Genomic DNA, 25,938 nt, shown 5'->3' on the forward strand with positions numbered 1-25,938 from the left:
GAATTTGGAATGATACTGTGTGATGTGGCAGACAGCGACAGTGGTAGCTTGGAGATTGCTGCACTGTGCATTTCAAGCAACACAGTTTGAAAAGTGCCAGGGCAATTTCTTCACAGTATTTCACATGCAAGGGGAGAGGGGACAGAAGGGGGAGGGGCGGAGGAAGAAGCCCCATGCTGCTTTAAGGCAGGGAAGGAGGCAAATAGGTCCACCATCCTTTAACTATAGTTCCAAGGCTCCTATTCTAGGGACGTCTTCTTGTGCTCTCCTTTAAGGTGGCTCACTCTGGATCCAGAAAAGCCCCAACTCTTAGACAGCAGAGACTTGTTCATCTTCTGCAAACACAATAGGAGAGGGGAAAATAGAATTTAGTTCATACAGGACAAGACTGCTACCAAATGAAACAACCTGTACTGTGCTCATGTGTTTTCCATTGCGTTGTATTAGGTATATATTTTAAAACAATCTAAGTATCTGTGTATTTCAGGTCTCACGAGAAGTATTCCTTCGTCATTTTGTTCTCAAAGAAAGCAATTGCTATAACTGAGCTAGGTGCGGTTCCTCAGCCAGAAGAACGCAACAGCTACTCCTAGATTTCCAATAGCTTCTGAATTCCTCCCCTTCCAAAAAGGTAACAAATAGCAAGTTTTAAAAGATGGGCAAGAGCTGAAATGACAGCAAGAATTTCTATGGCAGAACACATTTGTGTAATTTGCTTTGTGCCTGTGAAAGCATTGACCATTTTTGCATGCAGCACACTCAAAATCTAACAATTAGAAATTTACCATCTTCCTCTGTGGAAAACCCTTGAGGGGGATAGTGAGCAAGACGTGGATCTGACTCATTTGGTTTATGCCACTGAGGTTTGTTCGCAGGCCTGCTAGTGGAATGGCCATGCGACTGCTGCTGCGGAGTTGATGTCCCATGGGTCTCACATGTCCGTGCCACCATTCTAGACCTCTGAAGTGCTATGTTGTAATCTGGAGGCTTTCTGGTTGGATGGGAACCACCTTCTGCAAACTCAGCAATAGGTATTCCTACATAACCAGGAGGAGTTGGAGGTGGTTCCCGATATCGACCCTCTTTTCGTGCTGCAGGAAAAACAACAGATTATTATAAGAGATAGTAAGAGGAAAACAGCTCAAAGGAAAATAAGCAGTGAAAGTTAAATAAACACCAACTGACTCAACATCCCAGGATGAGAAAATCTGAAGGACAAAAGTTAGCTACCATACGGTAGACAATGAGGTCTTAAAAAATAAACCATGCAAAAAAGTAGAGAATATGCAGCCTACACAGGATATAGCTATTCTTCCAGTAGTGAAACATAACTGTAATAAAATTCACCAAATTACACAGGGAATTTGTTCAAGCTTATCAACTGAAGCTGTTCCATCAACTGTATAGGATAAAACATACACTGATCAAAATAACATGGAAGACTCAAGAGTCCACGGAAGTGGCAACCATTAGGAATATTGGCATCTCCTCAAACACGACTATCTTAATCCTGAAGATGAGCTTTGCACCTAAGAGCTCATCTCTTTTGTTGTTAGCATCTTGCGGGGGCAGGGGAACACCTGACACGTTATTTCTCCCTACAAATCTTACTACTTAATGAGACATAAGCTATGATTCTAAAAGGTAAGGAAGAGAAGTAGTCTTCATCTTCATACTTTCTGTATGCATTATTGCTCGCTGCTCTTACAGTTGTATTATCTGCAAAATTAAAACTTGAAAATATGCCCATAAGGACAATGATTGAATATGATTATATAGAGAAGACTGAAAGACCACCACCTAGTTCACGGATCTCACTGAGGCGCAACTGTTTACCTGAACCAGGCTTAACTCTAGGCATACTTAGAAGTTCTCTCTTCCAGAGAACTTCAAGGGAGGAAACAGCGATTAAGAATTGTAAGCATCTGCAGAGACACAAAGCCAATAGGCGTGACTCTGTATTTTGGAGTTAGGTACTTACAAAGGTCAGCTGGGGCTTTGATACTGAACACTTTTTGTGGGTCTAGCCCTTTAACACATGACCACTTAACTTACAGTACAAAGGCAAACGCAGCAGGAAAAACCACTGACACAGACAATTTACTCTCCACAGCTTGTCATACACTGTATATCTTGCACAAGTGGTGATGACAACATCACCCTGCATTATGCAGCATGGAATTGACTGAAAGGGCAGTACAAGCTTAAAATGGACTGGTGCTACTTGGATGTAAGTTTTTATAGACTAAATATAAAGTCTTGGTATTATAACAAAACCAAATAGTTTCCAACAGAATCTAAGTATTTTTCTTGGACAAATCATTTTAACTGAGCAAAGCAGCATGAAGAAGTTCCTGAGAAATTTTTTTCAATGATTTTTGAAACGTAACTTTGAGGCAGAAGAAATTCTGTAGAAGAAAAATATCTTGAAATACTGCAAGAGATCAATGCCTATTCAGCGCAAAAGAACCACGTAGAACTAGTGGCTTCTGTTGGACTGTGATATGCAGAGTTGCATTTGCAGAATAGTTAGTTAATACTACTGAAGCGTATGGAAGTGTGTGTGGCTTGAATTTTCAGATCTCTCTCACATTCTCTCAAGTCTCTGAAAACACAGTGGAAAGTGCTGCCTTGACAGGCAAGTCTGGACATGCTTGTTCCGCATTCTGGTGGAAACCAAGGGCATCAAAGAGTAAAATTAGAGAACGGCATGAATTAGAACCTGGAGTCCTGAACTGAACAGCTTCCTCCTCTTCATAGTTCAGGGATTCACATCTGCACCCAAGCTTTGAGGCAATGAGCCATTGCTAAGCAATATAGTTGGGCAGAAAATGGAAAAACAGTTTATCACAGTGGTCTCAGCACGACCTCAACCCAGTAAACTTTTTCAGCTGTGTCAGCGCAAAATGGCTTTTAGATAGTTCTTCATATTAACCTGAATAAAGGCAAAGCGAAGGGGAATGAAAGGAATGAAAGAGGCAAAAATGCAGAGGTCTTGGATGGCCCAAGGACTGGGATGTGTAGAAGGAACAGTATGAGAAAAATGTTAAGCACTGCCAAGGACACCTTCATATTAATTTATATATTATCTGTTCTTTCTTTTGTTGAATGATTATAAATGTCTTTCAGCTCTAATTTCTCAGGAACCTCTTCAGTTTCAGCAGTCCAAAGAAACTTCTCTGTTGGTATTTAAGCACAAAGTGATCCCATTTTCAGAAGTAAGGAATATTTCACAATTATCAGACAAGTCATACAGATGTATAAAGGCTTTAAAAAAAAAAATCAGGCCACATTTATTAAGATATCTAAATATAGAATGTGGAGCCTTACTGTGAAGAAAAATTCACATTTCAGAACAGACACCTAAATACATCAACCTCTCAAAACACCGTCCGGCAGCTGAGCAAGTGTTTTGATGTATGGCAGGCTCTCTTGAAACACAAAGGTGCTGCCAGAACTGAGAATCAACAATAAGTTATATTTTCCCTAGCAAGAAATGCAGTTAAATGGGAAAATTTGAGACAAACTGCAAAATGTTCGATTGTGCTTTAAAAACTTAAAAAAACCCCAAACAACCAAACCAGAGAAAAGTACAATTCTAGAACAATACAAAGACGCATAAGCAAATGGACTAAAATACTTCATGGTAAACAAAACTTAACTTACCAATAAGCCCCTTTGTACTACTTGATGACACTGCTATATGAGTGGGCACAGGAGCTGGCTTTGACTCCTCTGCTGGTACAGCTGTTATGCTACTGGTTTCAGCTTCAATCGAAACATCCTTCCCACCCCTCCGCTTTATGGTACCTGTATCACCTTCTGAGTCCTCTCCCCAGTAGCCTGTTGAGGATGCCCAGCTTGCTCTGGACTGTGCTTGGTCAAGGCCCTCCCTACCTTGACTTTGCCTGCCATACTTTGTGCCATGATCGGGGAACATCAGCTGGTCCATATGACTGCCCGAGGCCCACAGTCCTGCCCCATCGCCTGAACTATCGAAATGAGCATGTCCAAAAGGCAGAGTCTCCCAGCTTCTCTGGTGCTGTATTGTTTGTATGTTGTCATGAGAACCACTTGAACAAGAAGTCCAGCTACCACGGCCACTGTCAGCTGCATCGAGCGAAGCTCTGTCCCCCTGATCCTGTGACAGTTCTTCTGTACTAGGAGAAGAAAGCACAGTCGCTCCAGCATACAGGCCTCTGGTCTCCGACAGTGGTGCATATGAGCTAGATGCACATTGAAGAAGGGGGCGGGAAAAAAAAAATCCAGCGTTGGAATTGGAGATCATTTACAAGACACATGAAGAATTCATCAGTCAAGGAAAAGCAAACATATCGGAGGTTTGGACTAGATGACCTTTAAAAGGTCCCTTCCAACCCAAGCCATGCTATGATTGAAGGCTTTCATGCAATTTATATTAAGTATTATTTGCATTGATGACTCGTTCAATTTTGGGAATCCCTTTCAAACTCCTCCTCAATAAAACAAAACAAAACAAAAATTACCAGACAGATAAATGAATGAAACTTAACACTTCAGTGGAGTCATTTCAAAAGGTAAAATCTTAACTGTGCAGCAGCCCTTTAAGACAGGCAAAGCGCATTGACATACATAAAGGGGAACAGACTGATATATAGGGTTTCTACTGTTTTTCCAGCCATGCGAAGCAAAGGATCGAAAGTCAGAAACAGTTTTAGCAGGAGGTGGCTGATATTCCAGCTTAGGTTTCGGTTTTTCAGATTTTTTTTCTGCTTAGGAAACTCCGAAAGCCAACTTTTAAACATTTTTTGCAAACGGAAATTAACGTTAATTTATTAAATTTATTTTAACGTTTTAACGTTAACACATGCTACTTCGTAGAACAAGTACATTCTCTGTAGCCTTTCAGGGATTAAGTAAGCCTGACACTATCACTTGCATAGCAGCAGAGAAAACCGACTAAGTGTCACTTTTGTTTAAGCTACCAGAGCTATCCAGACTCCTGGGATTTGTCCTTCCAGGGCAGCTTGCTATGCAGCCTGCAACCCTGCTCTTCCACATATTTAAGATATCTGATTAAAGAGTTTGCATAGCCTGGGATTCCCAAAGCTGAAGTATACCAGTTTTGGAACAGACCTGCCATCCGCAGGATTAAAACCCCTGAAACCATTCAGAGGACTGAAGCATCCAAGCAGCAGCTCAGAGAAGTAAGCGGAGCCTAAACAGGCGCCAGAGCTCCAATTATTTTCAAAGCGAGGCTCACCGCTAGAGATTTAGAGACCTCCTCACAGCACTAGCTTCCCCGCCATTACAGAAGTTAATTACCTAGAAAATTACCTAGAAAACCAGCAGCCTAATGTGAATTTTAGCTTCCAATTATTGTTGACTAGAAGAGATATTTGGGGTAAAATACTTTTGAGTTAGATAAGTATGCACTTTTCTATGAAACAGACTGGAAAATTACTATCTATTTCTGTTCTCAGCTTGATCATTGAATAATTGTATGAATAATTTCTCGTCTAATTCTTTTAACTCCCCATCTAGAAAACAGGCTAGGATACCAGTCTGCCATAAAGAGGATAATCTACAGCACTAGATTTAGATGCTCAGGTGATAAGGTCTACGGAGGTGAAGTCTTACTGCCGTAGTCCTCATCACACACTCAGGAGTACAAAACCTCTTCTTGTCAGAAAATGGAGTGTTATCGCAAAATGTAGCATTGAAACAGTAGTTTTTAAGAGCAGGGGAGAAAAAAAAAAAAATGAGAGGGGTACAGGGAAAGTTACATGTATAAATATACATATACATGCCACACACACACTATATGAAAGTGTAATGTAAGTAAGCACAAATAAAATTCCTACCCTAAGCTGTATTGATCTGGTTCAATCATGATTCTTCTATCAATCCTTCCCACACCAAGGTTTGTCTCCACGATGCTGACAGAATGCCTCTGTCTCCTCTCATCATGCAGGGAGACTGGCATAGAGTCAAAAGAGGAATTGCTGACAATACTAGATCTGGAAGAAATTTCGCTGTGACCAGAATCTGAAAAGTTATCCACCGTGCCGCTAGGAGCCAAAGTATAGCCTGCAAAGGGAACGTCACGTTAATCAGACTCTCTGAGAAGCCTGCTCAGTTATTGCCAGGCAGCCGGCAGTACTGCTGCCAGAGCAAAACAAAACTGCAATTACATTTACACAGAGGCAGCACTGCAAAAGATAAATATACATAGCAGAACTGTGTAACACAGTGTATCCTGTCTCTTAATAAGAGGTTTAAGATGGTGGGAACATGCACTGCTCATTTAGAAACCAACTGCCCACCTTCCTTCTTCTCTCCCCTCCTCCCCCAAATTATTTTCAAATGCATCATCATATTTGTATCCCCACATTATGGAATCTCACTTCTCAAAAAAACTGCCTGTGCATAAACACGGTCTCCAGGATGGGAATAAAAGAGAGGCCCTGGACAAGATTACTGCTTAAAATACTCCAGGAGACCCCCTCACGCGTTTTTTCTGTTCTGCAAAGTTACACTTCAGAGATGAACAGCAGATACAACATGAAACCCAGATGTCTGGGCTGACCGCTTATTACGTATCTTGGCTGAGAGAGGGCCAGATTTTCAAGCTTTCTTTGTGGTACTTGGCTGACTAATTACATTCCAAATAGCGCATGTTACCAGAATTATACCGTAATTTGGAGGTAGCAGTGACACCGCCAGACTGAGATAAAATCTGCAAACCATGTCACAGAGGCAAATTCAGCAACTTCAGCTTTTCTTTTAGTATTAAACAAAGTTGTGCTGAATGCTTTTGCCAGCTAAGTTAAAGATCATTAAACAACATACACCCACAAGGAATTGCAGTTTTCATTATTTGCTTTCAGTCCACACATACGTGTCAAGATGACTTCAACTGACCTATCCCAATTCACTTGCTAAGAACATGGAATTAATGCTGCCGCTTTTGTCTGAAAGAACATACCACTTCTGTCTGGAAGAACGTACCATTAGTTTCATACCACCATCAAACCAAGGATTTTTTTTTTTTAAATTTCTAATCATGTTTATGATTTGCTTTTTGCAAAAATAAAGTACTTTTCCCACTATGAGTCAAATACAGAATCCCAATTCCTTTTTCAAGAAATGCACAGGCCTGGACATATCGATATAAATTCACTCTTTGCTAATGTACTATCTGGGAGAAATCATGATGATGGCTTACAAGGACTCGAGGTGATAATCTAAGTCTTCTCTACATAACATCCTCCTCCATCTGACCTTAGTTAATACCACTTCAACAGAGATTTTGGACAGGCATTTGTACTTTCTTGCTATAATTATCTCTCCCCTTTTCAGATCTCTGCTTATGCAACTGGACTTACTTTTTCCCCTTTTGTTTCCATAAGCCCCAGCTACCCCAGAGGCCCTTGGGGAATTGTTATTCTTGTTACTGTTCTCACTTCCAAGAGAAGAGGAACTGGTTAGGTCCATTAGTCCGGAGCCGTAAGGCCTCAACTGATCAGCTCTGCCACCTACCACATTAAGAAAAGGGCTTAGCTATCCATTTGATAAGGAAGTAGAAAAAGTGATGCCCACATAAGTTTCAAATCCTTACCATCCCTGTGCAGTTTAGGGGAAGTTATTGCTATAGTGAAGTCTCCAGCACACTTAATCTCTTTAGCATTCTGAACTTCTATTATGAGGACTCAACCCCAAAATATATACATTTTATTGTAATGTTATATTATGTAACTGTTAAACTGAACTTTTATGATATTCTGAAAAGAGAATAACTTAGAGGTTATCTGCAATACAACTCGGCTATCATAATTCCACAGGGATTTTTATTTTTTTTTGTTTAAACTACAGGAAAATGCCTCCATCCTCTGTTTTGTCAATTCATAACCAGAACAAGTACAATAAAAAAACCAGACAGACTTAAAAAAAAAAAATCCCTTTAAAGTCCTAAATTCAATTTAAAAATATAACTCTATAGAGTCACTTATAAAGAACTCAGTCAAGAAAGCTCCAATGTGTAATATCATTCCTCAAATATCCCTATACATTGTTTGAAAAATCAGGCTGCTAGTAAAACGTTGTATATTAGCGATTTGAATCCCAAATATCTTAAGCCTGCCTGTCATACATAGGTCACATCCCATCCAGATGCATGACACAGCAAATAATTCCTCTAATAGGCTAGTGTGCTCAAAGCTGTACAAAGATTTTAAGTTTCAATCTGCACAGCCTTCCGCTGGCAGGAAACACTGATGATGGGAATATTTGTGTCAGAAACAGCTGCAGTGAGAGTGACCTGCTGCATCAAATCCTCTATCAGATCAAGCTATCTTTCCTCACTTTTGCTAACCAGAGGGATTTCAGGTATCCCTGAAATCAGGTTCCCAGGTATCCTTTCACGTATCCCACTCTGCACTTCACTTCCTGCCCTCTTGCTGACCATATGTGAGAAAAATAGGATGAGCAGTAGTTTATCCTGAGAGTCAAAATTCTCCCTCAGAAGTTTCCAAAGTCCACGAGCTTCAGGAAACAGGATAAGAAATATTGCACGTCTAATACCTTTCCTTGGAGAGCTCTGCGGTGAAGTGGGAGGAGAGGACAGCTGTGAAGATGCACTTGAGACTGTGTCTTCAGATTGTTTCTTGTGACGATCCAAACTTCCTTCTTCAGATAATGAAAGAATTTTCTTTAAAGCTTGTGGGGAGTTAATGCCTTTAAATAAGACATAATGTAGGGAGATGTAAAGTCCAGTATAAACACATCTTTCTGTTTCACAATGCATTTATAGAGCAGACACCATACAGAAAAACCTTAATTTTTTTCCTGTATACTTCTGAGTTTCTGAAAACAGCTTAAACAAAGCAAAACATTCAAGCCTACTCCTGTTTAAAATACAGTACTGTATTTCTGCATATTAGTGAGGCCAGTCTTTCATTCTGGCCACCTAAAATAAATATGCAGATTTGGTGTTGCAGAATACTACCTATATGATATGTAAATCAAGGATATGCATAGTAATGATTACAGAGAAACTTGAACTAAAATGATGTTGAATACAAACAAACACAAATCTCACTGGTTAGGGAAGGTTTGTATAGCAAGAATCAAAACTGTTCACCCGTTTCTTTTCTATTCAGAGTAGCCTAGAAGGTCAAAGAAAGCTGAAAAGAAGATTAATAAGATCGGGCTTACAAAACAAGGCCATCCTGCAGCTGCCTTCTCCCTTTCATTTTTGAGGCCTATCTCTGCACCAGCTTATTTTGGGAAACTAAAGAGTAAAAACATCCTGAAGATGATGTATGATGTAAAGATCTAGGGCATCAAGAATTGCTTTTCTCAGGCAACATTTAACCATCTTTCTTTTCCCATCCCCTCAGAAATCCACCCTGGGACAGTCTTAAAAGTGAAGACGGAGCTTCTCTGACAGTTTTGCCAATGTTTGTGGTAGAGGTTAGTTTCAAGAGTTCTACAGAATTTATCTTTGATGTGTTGGATCACAATGCTGTTATCAATAATTTACAGCTGCTTCATCAACATAACCTAATCAGTTTTCAGAAACTTTCTCACCATGAGCAAAAAACGTAGTCTATGGTGCTTCAAAGTCGTCTTAAGATTAAAATTTAATGGTAAAATCAACACGAACTAGATGAATATTGAATTGTTTCTTGCTCGTTTAGCTGCTTCTAATGTTTCGCTAGCAGCCTAAGCAGTGCACAAGTAAAACTAAGAAAAACTGAAATCAGAAACTGAATCTCTTGTGAAATTACCATTACGCAGTAGGAAGGGCCAGTTATACTACATATACTTATTAGGAATATTACTGTACTTTAAGTGATATGCATTATTAAAGAACTTCTTACATGTATGTTATGTACATGTGCTCGGACACAAATTTGGAAGTCAGATGAGAAGGACTTCCTATAGTCCAGTATCTTTCTGAGTGACATGCAGGCAGCAACAACTGAATAGCAACAATAAAGAAGCACTAGGGAGCAGAAGCCAAAGGGACAATCCTCAACGTGAAACTTCAGGCCTACATTTCTAACAGGACTACCAGTCTGAGCAGGCCTGAATTTCACATTACATTTTCAACTTTTGAAAAAACACCAAAACTTCTGAGGCATCTCAGATGGGTCACTCAAAAACTCCAAGTCACTAATCCCTTTGGATAAATTAAGCCAGGATCCCAGGATAGATATAAACATTCGTTCTTTCCAGCTGCTAGTAACAGGTAAATACTTATACTGACTAAATTGACAGGATGCTTTCCTAGATTTATTTCTTTCAGTTTCCAGAGAAGATAACTAGGCATACACACCACATGAACTGGTAGAACCTGCAAATAATACCAGCAGAAATAAATGTCCGAATCTTATTTGATTAAAAATGTCTCACTGACATAAGCAAACAAACTTCAGAGTATTAAACCGAACGCTTCATTGTTCCACTTACCAAATGGAGGGAGGTCTTTGACTGGCACTTTCTTGCGAGAGGGATAAAGAGATACGGCAGGGACCTGCAATGCTTGGTTTACTTTATGTTGCTGCTGCTGCTGCACTTTCTGCTGGATGCCTGCCCGGGGAGCCACTGGTGACGTTTCAGATTTTCCAGATCGCTTGTCTCCTGTACTCTTCGGCACTTGGCAAGAAATGGGAGAAAGCACAGAATGACTACTGGCTAAAAATGTTGTGGGAGTTTTGATCTAGGCAGTGCAAAGCCCTCCAATTAACAAGTAAAAGGTGCTCAAATACTTGTGCAATTAATGCAGTATGATAACTTTAGGGAGACAAGATGAACATGAAAAGAGGGGTAGATTTAACTCAATTTAAAATATGTAGATTACCAAGAACATTTACTCTCTTTCACAGAGTAAGACTCTCATAAATTACTATTGTTATAGTTACCAAAAACATGACCAGAAGTTATACAGGGCTATAATAAGGACTACAGCTAGTTTAGAATGGATATATAATTACTATTTTTTGCTACTGTGAAGGAAGGGAAGGGCACAAGATACAGCATTCCCTCAAATCAAAATGAAACAGATATATCCAGCACAAAGTCTGCCTCTGCTGCAGCCAGGCACAGCCCTCCAGATGTCTCAAACACCTGGACATAAGGAAATCCTCTTTTCCCTCTTAATGCCAGGATATCCAGGATGACCAACCCTATTCACAGCAATAGCCCGAGTACATCACAACTGCAGTTAAACTTTCGTCTCCTCCCTACCCTTTGTACAGACACATCTAAAGAACCTGTGTTCACTTCAGCATGACATCATCTGAAAGCCTTATCTTCTATATAAATGTTATGTCTCTATATTGTTAATCTGCAGGAAGATTTCCTTAAGATTCATAGATGTTCAGTACTTGGGAACGACTAGACACATCATTTTCCACCTCATTGTCTAGTTGCTGTTCACTATTACTTCCCTGGAGAAGAAACAAAGGTATATTTAACAGTTTCCTTGAAATCCGTAGCAAATTGCAATGCTCACGTGTGTTGGTGGCTGGCTCACACTGCAGAGACAGTGTCTGGAGGCTCTCTTCATCCATTTCCAGATCCAAGTTTGAGAGATACTGCTTAACTTTCCGTGCCATCTGAGCATCTTCATACAGTTTTTTAGCGTTAAGGAAGGAGCTGCGACGGACCCGCTTTTTATGCCCCCCTGTTTGCGCAACGTCCAGCACGGCTGCATTCGTACTGCCCTGGCTGAGGGACCTGGAGCAAAGGGGGGCCAGGAGGGGGAGGAGAAGAGGGGAAAAAGTATGACTTAGTCCAACACAGTATCATTTGATAAACATGAAACGTGCAAAAGATTGCATGAATGTCAGTCTACGGTCAAAGCTTACATGCCTCATTCCAGTAAGTCAAACAGCTATAACAGATAGAAAGATGAGGGTCAGGAAATCTTTTTACTTGGTTACAGGCACTGTTTTAATTACACAAATATTTTAATCTGTTCTGCTCCAACTAGGCAGTATCACTTCACACATCTAGAAAAGCATTCAAGCTAGCTCTCACGTAAGCCAGCTACTGAGAAGATTGGAGCATTAGGAAAAGCTCATGCAGTAAAGCAATGCTGACAGAAGACTACAGTTGAGGTTCAAATTCAAATACACATACAGAAGGCATTTTGAAAGCTCTCTAAATGCTTTTTAAATCAGACCGCATACAAAATGTGCAGCTCACTTTTACAGAACAGAAGTTCCTTGTAACTTCCTAGGTTGAAGACAGTTTTTTGTTAAATGAAATGATCAGCTAGTTCATGATGAAATAAATGCCATGCACATTTCAATGTATGCATGTCTATATGAAAGCTATGCATTGTTCCTGAATTGTTAAAGAGTAAAAATGATGGCTGAATTGCAATATGGAAGTAAGTTAGTTTAGCAGCTACTGTAAGTCTTAACTTTTGTATTTGATTGTGACAATTGCTTATTAGGCATAAAAAGTTAAACAGCAATTTTCAGCTGCTGCAGCCTTGCCATTTTATAATTTCTCTTTCACTGAAAGTCACTTCCTTTAGCAATTTAAATTGGAGGTGGGGGAGAAGAACACCCCACTCCTATCTACAACCACTTACAAATCATTTACAACTTTTATGTTTTAACCTCAAAAGCAAAAGCACTCCTGAATTAAAATGTATTGTCAGTAAAAAAGGGTTAACAAAAGAAAAAAAATGTCAAAGCGCCGGAAAATTAAAGATAGCAAGTAGGAAACAATGCAAATGGTAAGGGAAGAATGAACGTCTGTGTGCGTTGTCTCCAACCACTTACCCCAAACTCCTCCATTTCTTCTTCCTGCAAGTGAGAGCCAGGAAGAGTAAAGCATGGGTTTAAGAAGAGACAGAGAAAGATCACAAGCTCAGAAAGAAAAAGACCAGACCTCAGGACAAGCAGTTCTGGAAGCCCACAAATATTAAAGAGAACCTTGACTCGGGCATACAGTCAGATATTACAAACTCTTCTAACTCAAATTAAGAAAAAGAGTATGCAATAAACTGGTCTAACATGAAGCCAAAGAGCATTCACTCCAAGTTTTCTGACACTACTAGCTGACACTGTTTCAGATACATTGCCACTTCTACTAAATCAAAATGGTAAGGCTGGCACACATCAACATTTCAGACTAACACATATGTCTTTGAGACAGTATCTCCCCCTCCCTCCCACTGGGTGGTGGTGGAATATAATTTTTATGAAGTAAGTGGCAGCTAAGGAATAATATAAACTATTTCAATATATATTGATAAACACAAAATGTAATGATTGCTCCAGTTTTAGAACACGACAATTTTGGTAAATTGTTAACAACAAACAAAAACCTGATAATGCTCCAATACAACAAGTGGCACTTGAAAAGCACCTCTTGCTGACACCTAGCCTTCTCTCAGCTGGGAAAAGCTCTGCCTAATACAACACACTTACCTCGTTCTAAACATTAAAGCAGGATCCATGTTGACAGAAGCCATGCGACCAACATGGCGTATCTCCTTTGCAATCATTCTCAGCTTCTCAAAATTGACCAAGCCCTCCACTTTGGAATCATTTCCTACAATCAACAATTAACACCACCAGTTATTAGGTAGCAAAGGTAGTTTTCCGTGTCTGGTAAAAGACGACGTACTTCTGCTTTTACCTTCGTGAAGGAACGTAAGGTCTTTTTTGATAACAGGAAACAGGGGGATAATGGGGGGCTGTAGGTTTTGGCTGTTAAGGACGTTACGATATTTTGCCATATTCCTAGATGGATCAAATAAGTCCTGTAGATCTTGAAACAGTTTTTCGTACTTGCTTGGAAGCTTTTCCCAAGTAGTTCGGAGCCTTGCAACTGGTGCCAAATTCAGGCCACTTGAAACAAACAAAAAAAGTGCAAAAAAGTTCAAGGACAATAGGAAAAAACCAAAAAATACTAGAAAAGACCATGTTGAATTTTGTGTGGGAGAAATACCATATAGCCAGAATAGCATAGCACAACAATGTCAATAAAGTAACAAAGTGAAAACTTCCTTTCACCAGCATGTATTACAGAACAATTAAGATTGTTTTTATAAAAGCTATAAAAACCTGGAAATAGCTGCATGATGTAACCATAAACAGATAAAAACTACACTTGCATGAGTAATTAAACCTTACAGAGAGTATGTACTTACTACTTTGGAACAGTGTCTGAATTTATAACAATTTCATAATCAGGAGTACCTCAGGATCACCACTTATTTCCAGATTACCAGGCTGGAGGAAAAACCATCTTCCACATACACAATGTTTATGTGGTGACAGCACAGTGGCCCACCTTCTTGCTGCAATAATCCATCTGACTTTGCTGTGTCTAGATCAAATTGTTATAACGGACTCTATATATTTGAGGTTATTCTGAAGCCGCAGCTGGTACAAAACCCATTTTTTTTTTCCTTTAACGGCACTGCCTGTCTTGCTCTTCATTTCTACCTATGGGAAAGTTTGGTATCTAGAATCTTTCCTTCATTCAAGGTTTCGCTAGCCAGCAGGCTGCTTTTATTTCCTCGGAGAGATCAGCTGAAGCAGCTGAGCTAAATCTTGAGATTTTTGTCTCAGAGATGCTGGCTGATTATCAGCATGGATCTTTGACTTTGGAACTTGCCATGTTTGATTGAATGGTATTCAAAACCAGTGATCTTCAGAAAAAAGTGTCACATTCAATCTGTTGATTGAATGTAACAAGGGCTTTTGCCAGAGAGAGTGATAAAATTATCATTTTAATGCAACTTACTCAAGCTTTTTCATAAGTGACAGTATTTAGGGATTTTCTTTTTTTTGTTAGGTTCTTTCTGCCTAACTTGGGAGACTCTAACGGAAGTGTGAATGTTTTAAAAAATGTGTATAAACACACACCTTAGAGTTTCCTGTCCTCCTTCTCATTCCAAAAGTAAGAAAGGTTTTCTCTCTGAGATTTTCAGTACATTTTTCATTCTTATTAAAAGATCTTTATTTACAGCTTATTATAAGGCAGTGTAGTCTGCTATTGACTATTATCAGAGTTCCATCCAAGAAACTGTTGTTACAAAGAAAACCAAAGGCAACATATCATGGCTCACTGAATTCAAGATAGTGGGAACTACATATAAAATTATGAGCTCCCTTTGGGAAACTAACGCATTAATTTATGACAATGTTACAATTTTTCTGCATATAACCGCTATTTCTCTTGGTCTTTTGTTTTTAAGTAAGTGTAGTAGTTTCTCTAGTGCTGTGCTCACCAATGACTGTTGCCTGCCTGTCTTGAGCAGTAAGTACATAATAGTAGCATTTCTAATAATATGTCAGCAAACATTTCAATGTCAAGTCCAGATTACTGGAAAATGCCCTCCTTATTGGATTGCCAAGTGTTGATGTTAGCAGTATTAATTGGTTTACTCTGTTAAATACTTTTTTTTTTAGACTGACATAAGTAAGACTGTGCTTTTTACTTAGAAGTAAAATTATTAAGGGGCAATACCTAATGATGGCAAACATTGAGTTGAAGTTCTTGCATTCTCTGCAGTGCAGTGCTATCTTAATGAAATGCTTAATGATCTTCATCCTTTTCAGTTGATTGGTTTCTCTCAGAATCTCAGAAGCCACCCAGAATGTTTCTTGATTTATCACCTCTTCAAACTTTTTTAGATTAGTGCAACCTGTTTTTGATTTGAGTTTAAACAAGTCATCTATGTATTCCGTGGGCTCAATGTTACGGAATAGGTCAAAGTTTCTCATGGAAAGTTGGGTAGCCACCTCAACAGTACTGAGCTGTAGTAAGGAAATTTGACTTTCCCTTAATAACTCTTGAGCATCTTCATCTGAACAAAGTGTTTCTGTTTCCATGTTGTTCTTCAGGTAATACCTGTAAAAACAAAATTCAGAAAGATACTAGATACAAAATACTAGCAAAAGTTACTGTCATCATCTAGTTGGAATCGTAGAATAAACTGAATTTCACCAGGCCTAGATATTAATTAGAAGTTGCATAAGGAGCGATTTCTTGTAAAGAAACAGAACATTAATAATTAAGTAGCACTCCTGTTAACAGGATTTTGACTTAGTAAACTGGCATAGTCAGCTTTAGCTGACAGTCTCCAGACTCACCTGCCGCTCAGCTGTATCCTGTCAGCTAGCTTGGATAACTGATCAGGAAGCCTCCTTTGCTTGATGACACCCTCAGGTGTGACAGAGACTTCGCATAGTGAATATGCATCAGGGGTTGCAGTGAGAGCAAATTCCCTGATAGCCTGGATGACCACTTCTTTTGCTGTTGTGTCCTTACTGATCATGATGTAGCGACTTTGCTGATCTGCCTTGAAAACCCTCAGAACTTGATCTGGTAAGTCTGGAAAAAAGAAAATTACATGCAAGGTATGCAACTTAGTAAAGAACAAAAAATAATGGCATAAAAACAAGCAACAATATCAGTTACGTTGAGTCTAATTATTAATTCATGCAACTAAGCCTGTAACTTTCAAGCTCACAGTAGTATTTTTGCAGCTTGAGAAGCACTAATACTAAAACATATTAGAACCGAGTGATTACACCATCAGTTACACATAACAGGTATCAGTACAGGCCAGTTTTTATCCCTTTCCAGGTACTTGAGTCAAGTGTACAAATACCTTATAACTAGCAAGCCAATTTTGCCTTTTATCACCAACTCTATATTGACCTGTCTTCCTTCGGTAATTATTTAGGAGGGATACAGAGCAATGCTTGAAATAATTTATACGGTTCTTGACATCTTGAGGAAGGCAGATGCCAAAGACACAGCCTTTCCGAGAGGTTATTAAAAAACAGACTGCTCTCTAGATCTTGTTGCCTCTTGATGTTGCAGAAATACTTGCCACTCAAAGAAACACTACAAAAATAGGAAGCTACTGTAAACAATACCAAGGTGGGAACTCGCTTAACGCTCCCAAGAAACAAGTGTTTTGTGCAAGGAGGAAATAACCTGCTCTGCTGGAACACTGAAGTCAATAAGAAGAAATGCAGAGAATGGCAAATAGAAAAGTATCATCTTTGCACTGTATTTTACCTTCCAAATATCTCAGGCTGCATACCTATCAGAGCTGGTAACAAAAGCACTACACAGAATACAGAGAAGTCTGCCAGCAATTGAAATGATTACAGCTATAGCAATGGCAGCAAATAATTCAGAACAATAATTCTTAAATAAAACCGCACTTGAAGAGAATTGTAAACACCCCCCTTCATGCCTTTTCAAAAAAGGAAACTGGAGTGGCAGGCTGAAGAATGCAGTGCTATATGATAGGAATCTAGTCCCTTAGAAAGCTTGCATGGGGAAAAAAAAAGTACCAGTGACTGGCAGCTCATCATTACTATATTATTTTGACTTTCAATCGAATAGCAAAGACAGCACAAGAGAAGAGAAATCAAAGTGCTATTGACTATTTGAACATTTAAAAATAAACCTTAAAAAGTGTATTTGAAAAAGCCTGAGCAAATCAGAAGAGAAACTAAAATGACTCCTTGCAGATTTCAAGCTGTTCTCATTTTCTTGTCAGAGACTACCCTTCCAAAACAGCAAGTTGTTTTATTTTCTATCCTGAGGGATATTCCCGAATACCTCAAAGGACAGCTGTTCTACCACTTTTCTCTTTCTTCTCCAGCGCATTCAATTTCTTGCAAGCTGCCTACATCTCTAATTTAGTCCAAGGTAATAAAAGAAATTAAAAATGCAGGCTTTAATTTTTTCCAAGTCTTAAAGTATATAGAGGTATAATTCAACTCTTCTATCTACATTGCAACCATCCCTAAAAAGCCCTTAAGGTATATGGTTTTTATTTCAGTTCCCTTTTTCCTCTCCTTGCCACACAGGGAAAAATTATACCTATGAATTGCTTTATAAATATTCAGTGCATGGATATTTGGGCAAATTTTAAGCAAAGGAAAAAAAAAAGAGCTTTTTTTTAAAAGTGAGAAAGCACTAATTACTTAATACATTTTCTGTAAAGATAATGAAAAAGCTGCTGTAACACTGAAGCAATGGCATTATATCATTATTTATCTCCTTTCCTCAAAGCAAAAGGCAAACAGTAGAAAATTCTTCATTTATTAAACTTCTCCAAATTCCATCTGTGATTGAAGGATCTTCAGACCTCCAATGACTTTCCTTCTCAATTAATGAGGTCGTTTGAGCTGTGTGAGACAGCGATGTCCACAGCTCTGAAGTTAGCCAGTCGCTGTGCTCGGCATTAGGGCACATTAATTACCTAGAACCGTCTGGTCTAGGTAAATGGCAAGCTGGAGAATGGAATCTTCACCCATTTATAGATAAAGTGCTGAAAAGAGTACCTTCAAAGTGTTGGGCACTAGTCGTTAGACAAAACACAAAAAAATACCAATCTTCCCATTCACTCGGGAGCAATCTTAAGACATTGGGACAAAAATCACACACCACCTTCTTGTAGTCTTCTCTAGCCCAAAAAAACCTGAGATAAAGGGATGCTTATATCACAATTTCAAGTGTGATGATTGCACCAACCCAGCCAGTACATAGGCTGATGTTTAAGCACCATCCCTTTTAGTTTTGAAATCCCTCAGGCTTAGAAGAGCACTGAATTTTCAGTTCTACTTTTGAGAAATACTCCACTTTTGAGAAATACTCTAAAGATTAGGCTAAAATAACCAAGTGTCTGCACAGTGTCCATCACCATATCCTCCTCCAGCAGCTACGTTTTAATAGCAAAGATTTGGATACTTAACTCAGAGAAGGTTTCCTGCTAAGAACCTGCCTGCAGCCAGATAAGAGCCCAAATCCCAACCCTGCCAGGAGCTCTGGCTAAACTCTTCTCATAAGATAAGGCTCTCAAGTTTCTTATAGTCTCCCCCTTTCCCCTCCCCCCCCACGTTTGCTGCTCTCTGATAAATGTGTTCATTTTTAAATCTATTTCATAATGGGATTTTAAATCACTTTATATAGAAATAATTCAGCTGTAGGGCAGGGTAACTAACAGGGAATTTTGGAACTCTGCCCCTTACAGATGTAGTACAAGATTATGTAAGTCTGTTCCGAACAAGGCTGAAACACATCCTGTGTCCCAGTCCAACGCCCTTTCGCTTTACTGTAAGCTAATGGTCTACTGTGCTATTTGACAATACTGCAGTCTTGTAAAGACTGATCTATCAGGGCAAATTATAAAATACCAAGCAAAATAAATTTTCACTGGCCATTTAATCAGTAAGAAGCAAGCTGTGTACAACATACTTGAAAAACAGACATGTAACACATTTGTGTAATGTATATTGGAGCAAATGTAATAAATCCTAATGCATTAATATGTGGCTAATTGGTGGGTGACAGCATACAGTTACTAAAACTCACATGCATCTTCAGACTCTGGAAGTCCAGACGAAAAAAAAAATAAATAAAAAGGAGATCAATGAAAGGAAATTATAAGGTCAAGTGCAGCAAGAAAAAAGCATCCTTACCTGGAGTAGTATTGAAGTCTAAGATGCGGTGATGAGACTGCAGTAGATCGGGATTACTGGATGACAGGGTTCCACTGACAGGTAAAGCAGGAGGAATGTGCTTCGTTTGCCTCAGTCCCACAATGCTGTCATCCTGAGACTGGCCAATTCCAATGTCACTGCATCCAGAAAGAAACAAAATCAGGACTTACAGACATCCAGAGCTTGGGCTATACCAGAGGGACAGAGGGACATCTATACCGCTACATTTTCACGCTATTTAGAAGTTAAAATTCTCCAGACAACAGTGCTTGATGTCTAGCTTTGTCAACAGCACCCAAATGTCCCCTCCAAGTGATTAGATCTGCCTGCTCACACTGCCAGAAGATCCTCATGTTCACCACTAAGCTTTGAGGAGCTGCTAGGCTCATTATTTTTTGATGATTTCTCACAGCGTCCAACATCTTTATTCAAAAGGTGGTACACACCTCATCAGTCTTGCACCACCCCATCACCCAAACTTTGACTAATACTCCTGTCCCCTCAGTGCTGTTTTACAAGACCTGAATTGCACAGATTTTTCACCCCACCACAGATAGGCTTTGCAACTGTACTTCGGGACGTATTGTAGCCATACAATGTAAGATCTTTCAACAGACAGGTAAGAGACGATTGTTGAGATCATCCATTTTCCTACCCTGTACCACCTTTTCGGAGTTTCTCTTCACTGAATGTGACTGAAGTGATGCCAGCTAACTTGGAAGGCTAAGGTAAGCATTGGCACTTGGGTCCTATTAGTATCCCCTCTAAAGTGCCTGACAGCTGTAAATAAAATATTCTGTGATAAAGGTGAAGGATTTTGTCTATTAAATTTTGAAAAGCAGTGTCCCAAAGGAGGTCAGTAGTGCTAGATGGATCAAAGACAGAGCTATCATCATATTATAGTAGGCACTAACTTGCTTACTGCTTTTGAGTTCAGCAAGTGAAGCAGAACAGCTGCTACAGGATGTAGAGTTGGAGCTAGCCATTGAACTTTTCTATAACTATAGAGATGCAAATCCTTAATAAAACACTCTGAGGGTGTAAAATGTTGAACAGCAGCCATTATAGAAAATGATTAAAAATTTAGCTACTATAGGCAAAGCCTTTTTAAAAGCCAAGCACATCTAAATCTGTACCTACACATGTAAATAAAGCATAAACCAGAACTTAAGGTTTCATTGCAAACTGCTGCAACTCTATAATAAAGTCAGGCTACAAAATTAAATGATGCAACACAAATGACCATTTGTACCCTAATTTTGGGCACTTAAGCTTTTGTCTAGTGTTCTATCCCTCCTCAGAAAAACTGAACAGAAGTCATTAAGAGCCTGATAATTATCCCTGTTGAGCTGTTACAGCACAAGCATCCTTTTGTGCTTACCAATGACTTATTTTACCCAGTACACTCTTGTACCACTTCTTTAAGTGCTATGAATTGAACAGTACTCTGGGAAGCTAGGAAGGTATCTCTGGGCATTTAAGACCAATTTTAATTATATGGACACAGCAACTGCTTTTAAAAAAGGCAATGCAACTCAAAAAAGGTTAGAGGGGTATCTCTGTATGATGTACTTGGGTTTTCTCACTGTCTTTAAAAAAAACAAGATAACTTTGTATTACCAAAATATTTTACGAAGTGAAAAACCCCAAGCCAGGAGAGTGACAGAAACACTCAAGTCCATTGAAAAAAAAAGTTCTTGGATTCTCTCTCAATCAGAAGTTAAACTGAGTCTGAACATCTGTATTTTTGTACTTCCACACAAAGCACAAAATACTGTGACAAGCAGTGATGATCAACTCAGCACACAGCACTTTTATGCTAAGCCACAACCAAGTCTTTCACTACAGCCAAAAGCATTCCCAGCAATCGATGTCTTGTCTTTCAAGTAGGAGCCATTCTGCACACAAACAAACAATCCAAGTAAAAAAAAAAAAAAACCCAAAGCCCCTGAACCTCAAAATGGTTTCTGGTGATTCTAAACAATATAGTATCTTTCATAGATGTGCTAACACCAGTACTTTCTTTTAATTCAAATCAAATTAAGACAATGTGACTCTCCCCCTTATATTAATAGTTTCATTTGCATTATGTATTCCTTTTGCGGTTTGTCAGTTTTATATAATCTTATACCTATCCTGTGCATCATGACTAAAGCAGCTTCAGTAAAGTGGATCAACTGACAAATATTAGGTGGTTTTTTTTAAAAAAAGTAATCTTTCTAAAATTCTTCTTGATTCTAAGTATTCATATACCAAGTTGGAAAGTATTTACCTTACGCTCAGGTTACTCTATTTTTAAAACTTGTATCAGGATCTGAGTGAGTTCTAACTTACGCAAACAAGAAACAAACCCCAGAAATTTCAGATACAAATAGCTACACTAGAAGACTCCAGGTCCCACAAAGATCAACTGCCCCTGCTGCTAGGTAAACTGTTTTATTATGCCGGTGAAAGGAGATTGTGGTTTTAAAGGAAAGGCATTTCTGTTGCTTTCTGTATGCACTTGCCATGCAGGGAGATAGCATTAACTAAGAAATAACTTCCCTGCTGAATGACAAACCAGGGAAGAAGGAATAATGGAATGGCAGCGCTGTCTGAATGCTTCTTCCTTCAAAATAGAGTATACTGGGCATCCCACTGCAGGGCTGCAAACAGAGAGAGGAGAGAGGGGGGCTGCTGCTTTGCCTGGGATGCTGCACTATGGACCAGGCAGGACTTTGCTAGAGATAGAGGTGGGGTTGCATTTAATCCTTATTTGGAGCCACTGAGCCTACAGACCACAAAACCACTCTGGATTAGAAGAGTAAAGAAAGCAAAGAGCTCGAGTGGAGGCTGCAGCCAGAAGCACACTTCAAGAGATGCCTCATAGTTAGCGGAGAGAAGATTTGCCAGTAGATGCAGAGAAAATGGTGCTGTTTGCTTGGTTTGGGAAGTTACTTGACATTCTTGGACTAAAGAGCAAGCCTGAAAGAAGGCATTCTCTCTCCTGCTCAAACTGATTCGTCTTTGATACCGATTTAATGTCTCACAAAGCAGACAAGCTCCCTCTGAAGAGTGTCCTCATTCTAGTTTAAAGATTGGTTTTACCTGGATGTATTCTGGAGGCACTGGAAACCTCTGCAGTGTTCACATTCAAAAGAAGGTGGACAGTTTCGCCCCATAAGCTAGCTGACTCATGAAGTCTTTAAATACCTACTTTAATTAATGAGTAAATCAGCTTTTTCATCCCTCTTGATTTTTGGTATTTAAAAACACGTGAGAACAAGTAAAGTCCCTTGATATACACGATATCATTAATTATTAGGAAGAACAAGATAGATTTTTCTACACAACAGGGGGGAAAAAAAGGCACAAATAGTAAAGTCTACAGCTTTACTTTAAAGGCTACCTCTATGCAGAAACTGTGCAAACAAACAACTGAATGTCAACAGGCTTTGCAGACAAATTGCTATATATAACACATGAAATAAAGCTAGCAAAAGGAAAATAGGTCAAGTGTACTCTTTTTCCGAGTCTTACCCAAAGAGGTTCCTGCACAGAAAACGTGCAAAATTGAAAGGGATCAAAGAAAAAAAGAAAACCAACAAAAAAATTTTATGCAAAAGCTGCAAACAATGGTGAACAATGCAAGAAATCACGCCTAGCAGTATGCATGATTCATTAGAGGAACAAACATACAAGACCAGTAAAATAAAATAAAACATTCTAAAGACAACATAAAAAAGGATTTACATATTCTCTTCCACTGAAACATATCTGCATCAATTTAAGAAATATGCATTATCTGGGTATGATAATTTATATTCATTTAACCTTTACATTACTATCATTCTGTTTATAATGTTCCAGAACAGTATTAATTTAGTAAAAACATTAGTTAAGCAAACTTTTTTTTTAAGTAATAGCAGTAAAAAATTCTAGATTTTCAGCACAGTCTTTTTCGTGATTTTACACAGAGTAAGTTTCTTCCTTAATGGGACACAGAAAAGAAAAATGCAAGAGAAAACACTGATTACACATCAACTATCCTCTACAATTCTTTTTTCCCCATCAACGCCATCTGTCTTGGCCAAGAACCAGATTCCCATAAAATCATATAAAACTCATTCTTCTATTGTTTCCAACAATCCTCATCAGAATTCTATTTCTAAAATGTTTTCATAGAATAAAAAATATCAAATACCATATTTAGCTTTCATTAAAAAATACTCAATTCTATCAAAGAACCCAAGTTAAAATTTTAACCTCAGTCTCCCTTAACGGCAGTATGCAGAAATTCTTATAAACAGCTGGAGTGTGGATAAGTTGAAATCATCGCTCCTATCAACCATTTGCAAGCAAACCTGCTTGCAGAATTATTCTGAAATGAATTGCCTGGGATGCTTCCAGTTAACAGCACTCTTAAAAGAAAACAGTAAATTACACGAAAACGTATTTGTGCCATCACTTTAACTATAAGAAGTCCATATTGATGTCCAGAGCAGCACTGTTAGTAGTTTATGATCTTTCAAATATTCAGACTAGTATTTTCTTGTATATTTTTTCAGATATAAGCATGGTTTGCATTAATAAATAAAAAAAAATCATGACAAATTGTAGTATCGTGAAAAATTATTAAAATTTAACACAAAGCAAATACTTAAGAGGAAACAAAAAACTCACTTGTATGGTTTCTGAGGCAGAATACTGATTCGAGTCTTGTCAAGTATCTTCTTTAATTTGTTTCTTCCCCCAACTGTGTTGGCTTTACTTTTCTTATTTACTTTTTCTAAGCCTATTACCTGCTCCACATCAACAGCAAGGTCTGGGATGGAATAACGACTCGCCTTTTTAATATCACCAATTTTAGGCAGGTGGGGAGCACCGTTTCTTTTTTCCTCTGATAACCGTGTTAAGAGTTCTTTAAAAACTGCACAAGACAGGAAAATGGAGGAAAGAAAAAGAACAAAAATGTAAAAGAAAGCTCTGTGCACCAGACCAGTTTAATATTAATCATTACCAAAAAACCTGATTAGGACATTCTGTCAATTCAAGTATTAAATGAATTGAGATGTAAGTTTTAAAAATGTTTATATTTTAAAAATTACATTAATTTTCTGTAGTATGAATCAGAAAATCAGAGAATTGGCGCAGCTCACAACAGAAATACACTTGATGACCACATGGTTGCACGGATGGTGTCAACAGAAGGACTTTGACTTTTCAAGCTAAGGACACAGGCTTCTTCAGAACAGGTGGACACATAAAAAGAGCACACTAGACAAAAATGAGGTAGGAAAACTAAAAACAGAGAAGGAAGGTTTTTAAACAGGTAGCCAGCAACAAAAGCTCTCAGATGGACAAGAAATTATTACCAACAGGATCAAAAAATCAGAAATCAGAGTGGAAAGCGCACAAAGTCAAAAGGAAAATGTAATAAAGTATGAGACTACTGAGATGCCTCGGATGTTTGACAGGGCTGTTGCATCCATCTGCCAGATATACAAAAAAAACCCTCAGGCTCCCTCAGCTCCCTAGTAAAGACTCATCTCCGAGGCAGAAATACCTGACGAATTTGTGAACTAGTTTTTCTACCGCAACTTTCAGCTTCACAAAAATGATGATATATTTAAATAAATCATAGAAAACTGATCTGGAGATGAAGTCACATATTCTGAGTGTGAGAGAGTCTCCATGTAAAAATGGAAAAATCATCTGACTAGTTGATTTGCAATAATATATGAAAACTGATAATTAAAATCAAGGAATTGTATAATAAGTGGGAACAAGGGCAACCAGCTAAGGGTGAGTATAAGGGGCTAGGTTTTACTATTAGGTATTAATTTTGTCCTTAATATTCATCCTTCTCTTCAGAGGTACACAACGAATCATCAAGAGACTTGAAAAGCTTCAAGACACACAAAGTGGAGAGTAATCTGAACCAGTAAGTGTACTGTCGAATAGGAGCTGGGGGCTGGAGAGACAAATCAGATACAGATAAGATTCTGTTAAAAAAAGGAAACTCTCCTTTTGGCATTTGTTGATAAGCAGTACTGCATGCAATACACAGAAAGCAACTCTTCTGAGGCTCTACTGTAATGTGATTTCAATATTTGCAGTAGAGAAACAAGATAAACTTAGAAAAACACAACTTCTGAAGAAGTGAAGAAACCGGGTTTAATCTTAAACAAACTGCAGCAACACATGAGATCCAGAAACCCTCGTGTGCGAAGGATGGTTACACAGAACTGACTCGTAAGAGAAACAAGCACATACTGCTAAACAAGCATATACAGACATATTAAGAAATGCCTTAATTATTAGAAACAATTGAAATACTAGAATCTTTACTGCAAAGCAAAAAAAAAATCCCCAGGAAACAGATTTGACAAATGACTTTTGGAGATAACCTAAGCATAGTTAATCATTGGTTAGTGGCAGTGACATCCTGTGATAATGTTCTGCCCTACTTATT

At 38.6% G+C, this 25,938-nt stretch overlaps 1 protein-coding gene across 2 annotated transcripts in view; it reads right to left on the reverse strand.

The window, feature by feature from the left end:
* Positions 1-248: 248 nt before the first annotated feature.
* RAPGEF2 (Rap guanine nucleotide exchange factor 2) overlaps positions 249-25,938 on the reverse strand; it is a 127,181-nt gene continuing 101,491 nt past the window's right edge. For both annotated transcript variants that reach the window (XM_035892043.1, XM_035892042.1), the window contains 13 exons: positions 24,147-24,393; positions 19,464-19,621; positions 16,110-16,350; positions 15,484-15,867; positions 13,645-13,856; positions 13,434-13,557; positions 11,501-11,724; positions 10,456-10,641; positions 8,563-8,715; positions 5,844-6,069; positions 3,667-4,226; positions 786-1,091; positions 249-335 (listed from right to left, as the gene is read on the reverse strand). In XM_035892043.1, coding sequence (XP_035747936.1) covers positions 310-335; positions 786-1,091; positions 3,667-4,226; positions 5,844-6,069; positions 8,563-8,715; positions 10,456-10,641; positions 11,501-11,724; positions 13,434-13,557; positions 13,645-13,856; positions 15,484-15,867; positions 16,110-16,350; positions 19,464-19,621; positions 24,147-24,393 — 3,047 coding nt within the window. In that variant the 3' untranslated portion in view covers positions 249-309. The remainder of the gene's footprint in view (positions 336-785; positions 1,092-3,666; positions 4,227-5,843; positions 6,070-8,562; positions 8,716-10,455; positions 10,642-11,500; positions 11,725-13,433; positions 13,558-13,644; positions 13,857-15,483; positions 15,868-16,109; positions 16,351-19,463; positions 19,622-24,146; positions 24,394-25,938) is intronic.

The sequence above is a fragment of the Egretta garzetta genome, unplaced genomic scaffold (assembly GCF_000687185.1).
Source record: "Egretta garzetta isolate BGI_Z169 unplaced genomic scaffold, ASM68718v1 scaffold114, whole genome shotgun sequence".
NCBI classification, from domain to species: Eukaryota; Metazoa; Chordata; class Aves; order Pelecaniformes; family Ardeidae; genus Egretta; species Egretta garzetta.